Below are 15,004 nucleotides of genomic sequence, written 5' to 3' on the forward strand. Positions count from 1 at the left end.
TGATGATGGCCTTGACCAGCCTGTTGCTTTCATTAGCAGGAGGTTACTCCCCAGGGAGCAGCGTTGGAGTGCCATTGAGAGGGAGGCCTTTGCTGTGGTTTGGTCCCTGAAGAAGCTGAGACCATACCTCTTTGGGACTCACTTCCTAGTTCAAACTGACCACAGACCTCTCAAATGGCTGATGCAAATGAAAGGTGAAAATCCTAAACTGTTGAGGTGGTCCATCTCCCTACAGGGAATGGACTTTATAGTGGAACACAGACCTGGGACTGCCCATGCCAATGCAGATGGCCTTTCCAGGTTCTTCCACTTAGAAAATGAAGACTCTCTTGGGAAAGGTTAGTCTCATCCTCTTTCGTTTGGGGGGGGGTTGTGTAAGGAAAGGCCTCCTTGGCATGGTTGCCCCCTGACTTTTTGCCTTTGCTGATGCTATGTTTACAATTGAAAGTGTGCTGAGGCCTGCTAACCAGGCCCCAGCACCAGTGTTCTTTCCCTAACCTGTACTTTTGTATCCACAATTGGCAGACCCTGGCATCCAGATAAGTCCCTTGTAACTGGTACTTCTAGTACCAAGGGCCCTGATGCCAAGGAAGGTCTCTAAGGGCTGCAGCATGTCTTATGCCACCCTGGAGACCTCTCACTCAGCACAGACACCCTGCTTGCCAGCTTGTGTGTGCTAGTGAGGACAAAACGAGTAAGTCGACATGGCACTCCCCTCAGGGTGCCATGCCAGCCTCTCACTGCCTATGCAGTATAGGTAAGACACCCCTCTAGCAGGCCTTACAGCCCTAAGGCAGGGTGCACTATACCATAGGTGAGGGTACCAGTGCATGAGCATGGTACCCCTACAGTGTCTAAACAAAACCTTAGACATTGTAAGTGCAGGGTAGCCATAAGAGTATATGGTCTGGGAGTTTGTCAAACACGAACTCCACAGCACCATAATGGCTACACTGAAAACTGGGAAGTTTGGTATCAAACTTCTCAGCACAATAAATGCACACTGATGCCAGTGTACATTTTATTGTAAAATACACCCCAGAGGGCACCTTAGAGGTGCCCCCTGAAACTTAACCGACTATCTGTGTAGGCTGACTAGTTCCAGCAGCCTGCCACACTAGAGACATGTTGCTGGCCCCATGGGGAGAGTGCCTTTGTCACTCTGAGGCCAGTAACAAAGCCTGCACTGGGTGGAGATGCTAACACCTCCCCCAGGCAGGAATTGTCACACCTGGCGGTGAGCCTCAAAGGCTCACCTCCTTTGTGCCAACCCAGCAGGACACTCCAGCTAGTGGAGTTGCCCGCCCCCTCCGGCCAGGCCCCACTTTTGGCGGCAAGGCCGGAGAAAATAATGAGAAAAACAAGGAGGAGTCACTGGCCAGTCAGGACAGCCCCTAAGGTGTCCTGAGCTGAAGTGACTCTAACTTTTAGAAATCCTCCATCTTGCAGATGGAGGATTCCCCCAATAGGGTTAGGATTGTGACCCCCTCCCCTTGGGAGGAGGCACAAAGAGGGTGTACCCACCCTCAGGGCTAGTAGCCATTGGCTACTAACCCCCCAGACCTAAACACGCCCTTAAATTTAGTATTTAAGGGCTACCCTGAACCCTAGAAAATTGGATTCCTGCAACTACAAGAAGAAGGACTGCCCAGCTGAAAACCCCTGCAGCGGAAGACCAGAAGACGACAACTGCCTTGGCTCCAGAAACTCACCGGCCTGTCTCCTGCCTTCCAAAGATCCTGCTCCAGCGACACCTTCCAAAGGGACCAGCGACCTCGACATCCTCTGAGGACTGCCCCTGCTTCGAAAAGACAAGAAACTCCCGAGGACAGCGGACCTGCTCCAAGAAAAGCTGCAACTTTGTTTCCAGCAACTTTAAAGAACCCTGCAAGCTCCCCGCAAGAAGCGTGAGACTTGCAACACTGCACCCGGCGACCCCGACTCGGCTGGTGGCGATCCAACACCTCAGGAGGGACCCCAGGACTACTCTGATACTGTGAGTACCAAAACCTGTCCCCCCTGAGCCCCCACAGCGCCGCCTGCAGAGGGAATCCCGAGGCTTCCCCTGACCACGACTCTTTGAACCTAAAGTCCCGACGCCTGGGAGAGACCCTGCACCCGCAGCCCCCAGGACCGGAAGGACCGGACTTTCACTGGAGAAGTGACCCCCAGGAGTCCCTCTCCCTTGCCCAAGTGGAGGTTTCCCCGAGGAATCCCCCCCTTGCCTGCCTGCAGCGCTGAAGAGATCCCGAGATCTCTCATAGACTAACATTGCGAACCCGACGCTTGTTTCTACACTGCACCCGGCCGCCCCCGCGCCGCTGAGGGTGAAATTTCTGTGTGGACTTGTGTCCCCCCCGGTGCCCTACAAAACCCCCCTGGTCTGCCCTCCGAAGACGCGGGTACTTACCTGCAAGCAGACCGGAACCGGGGCACCCCCTTCTCTCCATTCTAGCCTATGTGTTTTGGGGACCACTTTGAACTCTGCACCTGACCGGCCCTGAGCTGCTGGTGTGGTGACTTTGGGGTTGCTCTGAACCCCCAACGGTGGGCTACCTTGGACCAAGAACTAAGCCCTGTAAGTGTCTTACTTACCTGGTTAACCTAACAAATACTTACCTCCCCTAGGAACTGTGAAAATTGCACTGTGTCCACTTTTAAAACAGCTATTTGTGAATAACTTGAAAAGTATACATGCAATTTTGATGATTTGAAGTTCCTAAAGTACTTACCTGCAATACCTTTCGAATGAGATATTACATGTAGAATTTGAACCTGTGGTTCTTAAAATAAACTAAGAAAAGATATTTTTCTATACAAAAACCTATTGGCTGGATTTGTCTCTGAGTGTGTGTACCTCATTTATTGTCTATGTGTATGTACAACAAATGCTTAACACTACTCCTTGGATAAGCCTATTGCTCGACCACACTACCACAAAATAGAGCATTAGTATTATCTCTTTTTGCCACTATCTTACCTCTAAGGGGAACCCTTGGACTCTGTGCATGCTATTCCTTACTTTGAAATAGCACATACAGAGCCAACTTCCTACAGTTATTAACATGAGATTTCACAAAAATGAAATACACTGTTAAAAACTAAAAAGTTTTAAAAAATAAACTGAACCAATGACTCGCAGCGCGTGAGCTGTAAAGCCGTGTCAAGGCACTAACCACTTTACAGCTGCGGGCCCACCACATTACACTGACATCAATAGACAATGCAGAGACCACGTACACCCTGTCAAAGAAAGACAGAAAAGACAAATATTACTGCACGACCATCTATTCCTCGATTACACACACATACTGGTTAGATTTAGCACAATGGTAAGTGAAGGTTCAAAATGTAAAATTTTATTAACAAGAGATTTCACAAAAATGAAAAACACTGTTTATAATGAAAGGTCAAAAAACTGAGCCAATGACTCTCAGTTTTTGAGCCACAAAAGGCGCACCAAGTCACCAACCACTTTTCAGGCCATGCGCATATCTTCCATGTGTGACACACACAAGACCATTCACACCGCCTGCTGTAGGCCCAGCACATGTCAACAATTGCATAAATAGACAGCACCACTCAAGGGCTCACCACTTTTATACACCTGCATGACTGACACAGCAATCACACCGGCTGGCTGCTGACTGAGTGTATGGACTGGAGTTTGGCTATCAGTGTATATAGTGACCAGCAGCAAGTCACTACTCACACAATGCCAGCTCTCTCACACTCCACCAGCCAAGCGCCAGTCCACACACACTGCCAGCCAAATTCCAGCTCACATACATTGCCATCCAAGCGTAAGTCCATGCACACCTTGAGCCAAGCGCCAGTTCAAGCACACTGCCAGCCAAGCACCATGTCCACGAACATCACCATCACATTAAAAAAAAAAAAGAAATTGGCAGTAGATGCAAAACTATACCTACAAACACAGCAGCTCTAACTAAATACAGCACACTAATGCCAACCGTGAAATCTGAACAAAAAATATAAAATGACACAGACCAGTCAGTTCACTTTTATGCTCAAGGTTGCTCAAAATAACTCTTTTGCGTGTGGTACAATTTAAAATATGTGCCCGTATATTTTATGTGTGGGCTATGTGCCCACACACAGTCAAGGATTAGAAGGACGGTTGGGCTAGTACATGTGACTCTCCTTCTGTACACCTCTTCGCATACATAATACATCACCTGCAGGGATAGTTTTTTGGGTGTGGGAGGAATGTAATCCGGAAAGGGGCGATCTTTTAATCTAGCCTAATCCTCCACCATTCCGACTCTAGGAACGCTACAACAAGGCTGCCATTCACAGACTGCTAAAACTGAACACGTCATCTTTGAATCAGGAGAAAATCCTTGAATACAACAAAAGCACTGAAGTTTGCTAAATGGATCAAATGAATAGCCAACTTCTTATACCAAATGTAAGCCTTATAAAACAGCCTTATGAACAGCAGTGTAAGGCTCCAACCTCTGATGTATTCTATCTACCCCACCAATGTGCTTATTGTAGTCTAAAATGCAGACAGGTTTGTGCCCTTCAGCAACCTGACCTCAAACAGACACAGATGAAGTGCTTTAATCATGGATCGTAGTCAGCATGTAGGCATCTCTCCTGTCTGCAGATTTCCCAGCAAGAAGTCCATCACTACCCAAGGTACTGCATTGGCCCCTCAATTCTTTTTTTTTTTTTTTTTTTTTTTTTTTTTTTTACAAAGAAGCTCTTTAGGGTAACCTTTACGGTTAGAGCAGATTGTGCCACAAGCAACAGTGTCCACTTTGAATAATTCTCTAAACAATTGCACACCAGCGTAGAAGTTATTTATGTCTAAATGGTGACCTTTGTTAAAAAAAAATCCTCTACCAACTTCCCACGTAATTTCCCCCGTCCTGATAGTGACTGGACAACCAAGTGGTGGGGAGGTCAATAGTGGAATCTCTACGTGAGTTACACCCTGAAATATGTACATATTTACATATGTACATAGCCTGTACTACTCTCAGACAGCATATACAGCTTAGTTCCATAAAGTGCCATCTTGATAGGAATGTACTGCCTAAAAACCAAACAGCCCTTTAACAGGACCAAGGACTTGCCCACAGCTATTTCTTTACCTAGAACAGAGATCTCTAAAAAACAATCTTCAAAGTGATCAAGGACAGGCCGAATCTTAAAAAGATGGTCGCATTTAGGGTGATCTTGTGGCAACACTGTAGCATTATCAACAAAATATAGCATTTGAAGAAGTAAATGCTGATTACAACTCACGGTCACAGGAAATATAGCCGTTGCCATCAAGGGACTGGTAGACCAATATGAAGACAGCAACAGCTTCCTTATTGAGCCCATCAACAAAGTTGAACCCAAGAACTTCTTAACCACCACCAGGAAAGGCAGGCAACGCCAGCTGCTCCATGTTTGGGGCAACCCAGAATTCAGCACTTCCAATGGGAAGCCTTTCATCCGCAGGCTGCAATCCAGATGCCTCTTGCTGCATTATTGGCACATCAGTGTCCTTCTCTAAAAGAGGCACTTCCTACGAGTGGACAGAAAATTCACTTCCAGGATTTTGGACTTTCTTCTCTGCCTCAGATGCAGAGTCAATCTCATAATCGTGGTCAGAGAATGATTCAAAAAGTATACCAACAAGTATACCTACTGAGTGGTAATCCTCTGACTAGCCATAATCCTTACTAATAAAATGTAAAATGACAAATAAGTCAGCAATAACCAGCACTGTGTAAAATAAGTAATAAAGTGTGCCTTTATCAAAGCAAAAGTAAAACTACTGCCATAAAGTAGCCTGGAAGGAAAAGTCAATCAGTACAAAGCACACAGAAACCTATATGCTAAAATACGATACCACTCACTTGCCAGGGACGGATGTATGATGGAACAACGAATGGGTTTAGAACTCATGCCTTTACAACGCTCTCTTTACAACGACCACGTCTTTATCATGCATGCCTTTACCACGCATGCCTTTTGAATTTAGTTGTAAAAGCATGTTTGGTAACATGCATGATTAATTCTCCCCCAGCCTGCCCACTAAACGGAAGATCATACTCCACCTGCCCAAGCTCTTAAAACTGACCCTTCCAACCCCTGCCCAGAGCCCTAACCCCCCGAACCTACCCTGCCTGGTCATAAAACCTGTCCCAACCTTTCCTAAAAACAACCCCGACTCCCCACCCTGTCCATAACTCTAAAACCTACCTTGGCCTAAAAACAACCCCACCTGTCCTAAAAACTACCCTGACCCCGCCCTAAATAGTAAAACCTACCCTGGCCTAAAAACTACCCTTCCCTGCACTAAAAACGACTCCCACCCTCTCCCTAAAACCTACCCCCCTGTCCTAAAAACTACCCCAACCTCCCTGCCCTAAACCCTAAAATCTTTCCTGTCTTAAACCCTACCCTGCTCTGCCCTACCCTGTCCTAACAACTACCCTACTCCCTGCCCGAAACCCTAGAACTGAACCTGCCCTGTCCTAAAAACCTAAAAGTCACCCTGTCCTAAAAGCTACCCCACCCTTTCCTAAAAACTCCCCAAGCCCCCATCCTGTATCCTAAAACCTACCCTGCCCTAAAAATGACCCCAATTCCCTGCCTTCGCTCTAAACCCTAAAAGCTACCTTGCCCTGTCCCAAAACCTACCCCGACGTGTCCTAAAAACTACCCCGCTCTGTCCTAAAACCTACCCCACCCTGAATCCTAAAACCTACCCCGCTCTGTCCTAAAAACTACCCCAGCTTCACGCTGAAGCCTAAAACCTACCCTGCCCTGTCCTAAAACCTACCCCGTTCTGTCCTAAAAACTACCTGACCCTTGCTCTAAACCCTAAGACCTACCCTGTCCTAAAACCTACCCCACCCTGTCCTTAAAACTACCCCGATCTCCACCTTCTCCCTAAATCCTAAAACCTACTCTGTCCTAAAACCTACCTCGCTCTGTCCTAAAAACTAGTGCACCCCCTGCTCTAAATCCTAAAGCCTACCCTGTCCTAAAACCAACCCCACCCTGTCTTAAAAACTACCTCGATCCCCGCCTTCACCCTAAAACCTATCCTACTCCTGACCTAAAACCTACCCCGTTCTGTCCTAAAAACTACCCGACCCCTGCTCTAAACCCTAAAACCCACCCTCTCCTGAAACCTACCCCTTCCTGTCCTAAAAACAACCCAAACCTCCGCCTTCACCCTAATTCCTAAAACATACCCTGTCCTAAAAACATCCCCGCCCTGTCCTAAATACTACCCCAGCCCACCGCCCGCCCGCCCGGAACCCTGACTCCCCACCCTGTCCTAAAAACTACCCTGATTCCCCACCCTGTCCTAAAAACTACCACAACCCTCCCTCCCCAACCCAGGCCCCACTTACCTCTCTCCTCTGGTCACTGCTCCTTCCTGCTTGCTTCCCTTCTTCCGCCGACTGCTCTCTACTGTTACCACGCATGTGCTTGGTAAACGCATATGCGTGGTAACGGCAATGTGGTCAATGCATATCGTTGCATTGACTGCGTTATCAGGGCTGTTTCCCCCATGGACAGCTAGACCCTGGATCACCTGCAGCTACTCTGCACAGACACAGCAAGCACTAACGATTTTTGCTAGTGATACAGTGCCAGACGCACTGACTCTCAATGATACTAGTTTTTTTCGGGGAGGAGGGAGGGAAGACACTGTTGTTAATTTACAAATCTGGGCCTCCATTCCATAGAGGTTGCTCCTATTCCTGTATGGGAAGATCTCCAATGCTCCCCTTTAGTTCAGCTTCTTTTCATCATCTTCCTGGGAGTCATTACTCCTTTCTCCTAAAAAACATTTGATGCCAAACCCACATTCCTAATATGTTAATCTGTAGAGTCTTTTTTTCCTCTTGCACATCTCCCCAAAAGGCAACTATAGAAATGTTATGACATTTGCATTTTGTGTAGCTTTTTAGTGGCATGCTCTGTTGGATATGTTAAACGATTGATGTGATCACACATTGAGCTATGTATTTAAACAAGGGATCTTCTTCTAGTTACTATACATTCTTTACACTCTGGATAAGGGTGTCTGTTGTAGGAGTAAGGGCAAGTTTCGGAATAACTTGTACAACATATGTATGCAGTCATCACCCATTTTATGCTTCTGTTACTCCTTGCTTTCCCAGGTAAAATCTCTCGATGAGTCACAAGATGTTGGAAGGATTTCCAAGCAGTGGACTGGATTTATAAAGGAGGCGTTCACCGATGCAGATAACTTCGGGATCCAATTTCCTATGGACCTTGATGTGAAAATAAAAGCGGTGCTACTTGGTGCCTGTTTCCTAATGGTAAGTTTTTCAGGAATAACTGTTAAATGCTTGCGGTGGGACCGTCTTCCAACAGTATTTTCCCTGGGATCCAGAGCAGGGTAAACCATTCCATGTGAAAGATGTACAGTTACCTTCTATCAGGCTGCTTGTAATCGCAGGGTAGTTTTATGATAAATCCTTTGTAGCACTTGTGCTATTAGTTTGACCTTGTAATTCTACTGATGCACTCAAAATGGAGCCACTGGTATTTGAATATGCCGATGAAAGCACCATCACACATGTAATCTGGTGTTTCAGAAATATCACACAGAGCAACCCTTCCCTTGAGAATAAAGCACATTCTTGATTAGCTTTTATTAATCAAACGCCAGCATCTTGGTGGATATTCTAAACCAAACAATAAATGCATGGATTTGTAAACTCTGAAGAGCATCTCGGTCAGATATTTCTGAGCACTCAGGTCTATGGAACTTTCACTTGATACCATTCCTTCAGACATTCTTGACGTCATTATCTTATCACTTTAGGCTTTCATGGGAAGTACTCCACCTTTCATTGTGAATCCTGGCAGATCAAATTACTAAACAACTGTGGTCCTCCACTAACTTCGTTAAAGTAGATTTGAGTTTATTTGTACAGAAACCCTTCCAAGTTTACATAAAACACAAGGATACGCATTTAACATCTGGGATAGGCTTGGGCATTTATGAAATGTTGCCTCTGGTCCTAAATTATATGAATGTTTTGTACCCATGTTCCTTGTAAAATGTGGTGGCATCTTACCCTGCACCACTTACTACTCAGATGTCGATCTTTCAAAACTCTCTCCCTCAAACTGATAACTCCCATCTCAAAATATATTTTTCTCACTTCAGCGTCAACATTCAGTTTTTGACATCACAGAATCTCGGCAAAGGCTTGCATTTAGCACCACAACACTCGCACAGAGGTCTACCACCTGGCAGGTAGCCAATACAATTTACAGATAAACCTTAGGAGGTACAACTATTTTGACAAAGTACATAGTGCCACATTTTTAAACCATCTTTATTAGATTTTATTAAAACATTATAGTGATCATTTCAGTTGGTGCTGGAAGTTTTACAACAATTGTTCAGTTAACATTTGACTTAGCCCCATAAGTAAACATCTGTTCCAACAACACAACTACTACTATAGCTATATGCAAGTCCATGTACAGCTGCAGTCAAAATGAGCATATAAATTATACATATTTCTGGTACACAGTCTCTACCAAGGATCCCTAGTGGCGCATTTAGTCTGGAATCAACTCCCCTGAAACGTCTCGAAGTGTATCATCATTGCACCCCAACGTCGACATGGGGAGTCGCAGGGAGTCGTAGGGGGAAGGTGAATGTAGGAGATGCACGTGAGGAGTTTCATACCTGTAATGAGTTTGACAGGCTCTGTTTTGTGGCAATCGGTTCGAGGGGATGGGACTGTCCTGCTGGTTCTGGAGGGCAGGCATAAATTCCTCCCAGTCTGATGCTGTAGGTCTCTTTCATAGCCCTCACACCTCTTCACACCTGAGCACCGTGGCCTCAGCTTTGCTCCACTTCAGTTTCGCCGCCCGCCAGGATGCCACTCATGGCAGTGCAGTAGCCTGCCAGTACATAGCCATTAGTCTGCATGCCAGCAGTAGTGCCAAATCGATTCTGGGTTGTGCCCCTCCTAGTAGTGCTGCACCTGTAAAGAACTAATACACAGCCAGTCATGCACTCAAGGTCAGTGTGGACTGCTGTGGTGCCTAATGTATTTGTGACTTAAATATAAAGGTTGTGGTCATGGGGCAGCTCCAAGGAGTGGATCAGATTTGCTTCAGCCATCTGGTTCTTTGTGCAGGCCAATGAAACAGCAGGGTAGATTTTGTGAAGCCCAGCTGGGGTGATGTACGACCTGTGCATAATATTGTGCTGGATTTATTGGTAGAAGGCATTTGGGGAAACTTTCAGAGGATTTTGCCCTATACTGGCCCTTTCTTTTGAGGTTAATAGTCAGCTGATGTCTCCTTCCCAGGCCTGCGTGTGTCCAGGGGTCCTGTAGCATGTGAGTTTGTTATTTGGTCAACTAGGTAATCAGCCGCCGGTGGCCTTCAATCATCATGTGCATTGCATGCATCAGTGGGTGTGGGTCAGGTTCTGAGTCCACTAAATCCCAGTCTCTCCATCTCTCCCACTAGTCTCCAATAGGCTAGTAAGTGGTCCACCTGGAGGCCTACAGTGTCTACCAGTTGATCATATGGGATAAGGCTCCCATCAAGAAATAGGTCAACTAGGGTCCGATACCCACTGCCTCCCATTGCTACATATCTTCCCAGCCAATCTGTTCTCTGAAAGTTCAGAGGGAGCGCAAGTGGATTTCAGGATTTATTGGGGCATATCTGGCATGAGGAGTAAGGCTCTTTTAAAGCTGCCATGGGTCACCCGCAGCAGGCCTGCTATTCTCTCACCAGCTGCCATATCCTCTCACCAGGGATGTGGCCGAGTTCCTCCACTTGTGTCCCTGCCTGCCACTGGTTGGGTCTACTGGGCCCACTGCAGTTGTGCTGCTAAATAGTAATGTTCGAAGTTTGGGATGGCAAGCCAGCTCGCTCCATCGGGAGCTGCAACTTGGATAGCGTCACTCACCACCTTCCCTTGTTCCAGATGAATCTGCCTAACATGGCTTGTAATGTACGGAAGGTACTGTGGGGAATATTCACAGGCAAGTTAACAAAGTAATATAGTATACGTGGGAGCATCACTATCTTAGAGAGCACCACTCCTCTCTGCACTGATAGAGGAAGGGGAGCACCAGAAGGCAATTTGAGGGTGAAGAAATGTTATTGCCCTTTTGCGGTTTCCATCTATTAGATCACGGGGGTCATGATACACATTGATGCCCAATTAGTATATTATGCTGGGCTCCCAATGGATGGCATGAGTGCCCACCACAATTTACTGTTTGGGGGTAATCAGGGTTGTGCAGGAAAAAGCAAGTGTCACCCAATTTATGCCCAACCCCGAGCCAGGTCAAAAGGTGACTATGATGGTCGCTATTTCAGTTTTCATCAATGCCTGACCTGATGTCCCTAACGTAGCTAAGAATGCCATTGGCGAATAAGAAGTCTACGTGAGACGTGTAAGAAGACTACGTGAGTCGTATCCACCACAGGAATACCCCAGGCATGGCCTTGCATTAATGGTTCCACTTGAGGGTCAAAAAGTAGTGGAGAAAAAGTGCAGCCCTGGCTTGTGCCCCTTCTGATCGTGAAAGCGGCCGTTATTCACTGAACTATTTTTACCTTGGTAGCTGGGTCTGCGAAGAGTAGTTTAATAGGTCACAATTTTCTACTGCATATGCACATCGCCTCCAGCATCAGAGGCATTAACCTCCAGTTTAAAGTGTTGAATGCTTTTTCTAGGTCCAAGACTGCACAAGCTGCAAAGGGTCAGGGATCGTAGTCTATTGCAGTATCCAGTGAAGTCTTCATATGTTGAGCATTGTGGATCTATTTGGTACAAACCTCATCCAATCTTGATGGATCAGATCCAGCAAATCTTCCATGAGCCTTGTGGCTATGGCCTTGCTCAATATTTTATAGTTACTTATTAGCATCAACTGTGGCCTATAGGAAGCTGTCTCAAGGGCGTTGCACCCCGGTTTCAGGAGTGAGACCAAAAGTGCTTCACACAGGGTCAGAGTGAAGGTGTCCCACAGTGAGGGCCACCATGTATACTTCCAGGAGCCTAGGGACCAGAATGGCCTCATATGTTTTATAGAACTCAATAGGCAATCCATCTGATCCCAAAGTTTTGCATGTAGGAGATCCTGGGATTATACTCCAGAGTTCCTGCTCTGTTAGGTGGGCTTTCAAAGCCTCACAATGTTCCACCTTTGTCGTGGGTAACTGGAATGATCCTAAGAAGTTGTGGATCTTACCATGACAGTTCTCCGGTGGTGGGTTATAGAGCGCATAATAGGCACAAAATGCCTAATGAATGTCCTCCTGACTAGTGGCTGGTGTAAACCAAGAGATGTGAGTAGCAGTAACCTGGGTCCTGGTGGTTGCAATCTTTAGAAGAATGCCAATAGATGACCTGCCTTATTTATGTTAGTGTGCATTCTGGCCTGATATGCTCTGTGATCAATGCATCACGTGTATGCTGCTCTTGCTGCTCTATCAATGTAGGCCCGGTATATGGTGCTTTTCACCCAGATCATAATGTGAATGCACTGGGTACATGACTGACTTTAGGGCCTCCCATTCCACCAGGTGGTTGTAGCAGATCCCCCAGGTGTATATTTTGTAAATCAGCAAGGTTTTGCTTGTTGACTCGTGGAATATTGTATCTTCTAATGTTGTGGGTTTTAAGTGTGATATCTGGTAAGGAGGGGAGTTTTGCTTCCCATGTTACTTGGAGAAGCAGCGGGTTGTGGTCAGACAGGGTCTTCCCCAGTTAATCCACCTGCAGCTGGAGGGGGATGCTGCACAATAGCCAGTCTAATCGGGCGTGCAGGTTCTGAGGTGGTGAATAGTAGGATTACACTGTGGTGTTCGGATGCAATGTACACCAGCTATCAGACAAACCCCAATGTGAGAGCCACTGGGAGAGGTAGGATGCCTCGACAACTGTGGAGGAGTTTAGTAGTGGGGAAGGTGATCGATCTAACTGTGGATCTAAAACGCAGTTAAAGTCTCCACCTGTGATCCATGGTAGGCGTGACCATCCTATCAGGAATAAGGTGCTAGGAATTGCTGCTGCTCTACATTTCTGCTGTAAGTACTCCCCAGTAAAACATCCCTGCCATCCAACTGACCCTCTGCAAAGACAGAGCAACACTTGGGGTTGAATTAAACCCTCATGCTCCTAAAGGCTACTGAAGGCCTGATCCATATACCCAGAATATATAGTGCTATAAAACTGGGGGCAGGTGTCCTTCCCCTTAGCAATGTGTGTCACCTGAAGGAAAACTATCTGTGCACACTTTATTTGACATATTGGTGCACCACATTCCTTTTGCACGCAGTACCCATCCCTTGGGCATTTCATATTAGAAACAATTCCCAAGCCATGTCGTTGTGTCAGTCCAGGCAATGTGAGGCAGACAGGGGTTGGTGACAGAAAAGCAAAATGAAGTGGTATGGGTGCAGGCTGTGTTTAGAGTGGCAGCATAGGATGGCATGTATTGTAATGAAGTCAGTGAACAATACTCTGTCCCAGGATGGCAGAGGAACATCTAGCTGTCCACTCAAATAACTTATTAACCCACCTGAGGGGGTCCTCTGCACCTCCCAACATGATACATCGCAAAGTACTGTAAAGAAACTGGGCCCATCAATCAAGAGTGAGGGTGCATGGTGGCAGTGTGACTCCAGGCATAATAATGGTATGGCCGTCGGTCTCACAGCTGAATTGGCAAGGATTAAGCCATTCAGGCTCAGCCCTCAAAGCACCCCACCATGATCGGGCTAAGCAGTGTCATCTGCAACTTGTGGTGCTACTATAGGGAGATCAGTTGTGTGGGGTCTTAGGTCAGAGGCACTTGATCCATTTTCTGATGGCGTCCCGTCTGCATCATCTGCAAGGTGGGATATCTTCTCTGCCCAAATGTTGGTGACCGCTGAGAGTGCTTGTCTCTGTTCCTTGTGGGCCTGTGCTGGTGACGGTGTGCCAGATGACAAAATCCTGCCCCTCCCACATCAGCTGCCTCACCTCCTACATCAAGGAGTGGTCAACCTCCTACATGTTTCTGGTGTTCTGGCTTCTGGGGATTCATACCAGCATTGCTGCACCCAGTACCAGACATCCAAGGGTTCTGTTAAGAAATAGCTGGTGTGATTTTGCTATTACTTTCAGCTTAGCCAGGAGCAGCAGTGAGTAAGCCAGGCCAACAGAGCATAGTTTCTTCTTCACCTCCAGGAATGAGGTCCTGCTGCACTGAACTGTCAGCATGTAATGTGGGAGGATAAGTATGTGTGTATTGTCTTAAGTGAGGGTCCTGGCTGTTGGAGCGACCTGCAGGATGGTTTCCTGTTCTCGGATTTTCATCAGTTTAGCCGCCACTGAATTTGGTGGCGCTCCTTGGGTGGGTGCCTGGCTGGCACTTAGTGCACTCCCTCCAAAAGTATGAAGGGCAACAAGCCAGTCGGTGACCAGGTTGTGGACAGCTAGTATTTGAAGAAAGTAACAGGGTCTGGGCCCTCTGCACCCTCCAGGAAGCCCACAATTTGGACATTACTGTGGCTAGATCTACCTTCTACATGTTCCACCTGGTTTCAGTGGCATGAAGATGGACATGAGATGCTGGACCTTCCCCTCCAGGTCTTCTGTCATCGTTGTAGAGTTTTCAGGGCGGTTTCAGTTTGTGTGTGTCTCAGGAGAGATTTCATTGATCGTCGTGCAGTAGACCTAATTCACCTGCCATTACCTCCACTCTACTTCTTAAGTCCTGTCTAAGGTCGGCTATAGCAACCAGGCTGTTGTCAAGCTTTGCATTTCTGGGTTCCCTTGGGATGCTTACTGGTGACATGTTGGCCTTCTCCAGCTTGCAGCTGCCTCCTCCAATGTGCAGACACCCCAGGGGGGGGGTTTCTTCGGTCCTTCATTGCCCCATTGTTGGACTTTTTTGCTTATGCAGGGTCATCCCCAATCTTTTTGCCTCCTGCCTCCTATTTTGTCTGACCTGTTGCT

At 46.9% G+C, this 15,004-nt stretch overlaps 1 protein-coding gene across 2 annotated transcripts in view; it reads left to right on the plus strand.

The window, feature by feature from the left end:
• Positions 1-15,004, plus strand: part of LOC138265574 (phospholipid scramblase 1-like) — a 399,538-nt gene that overhangs the window by 374,154 nt on the left and 10,380 nt on the right. For both annotated transcript variants that reach the window (XM_069213400.1, XM_069213401.1), the window contains one exon: positions 8,166-8,327. In XM_069213400.1, coding sequence (XP_069069501.1) covers positions 8,166-8,327 — 162 coding nt within the window. The remainder of the gene's footprint in view (positions 1-8,165; positions 8,328-15,004) is intronic.

This window comes from Pleurodeles waltl, chromosome 11 (genome assembly GCF_031143425.1).
Source record: "Pleurodeles waltl isolate 20211129_DDA chromosome 11, aPleWal1.hap1.20221129, whole genome shotgun sequence".
In the NCBI taxonomy this organism is placed as follows: Eukaryota; Metazoa; Chordata; class Amphibia; order Caudata; family Salamandridae; genus Pleurodeles; species Pleurodeles waltl.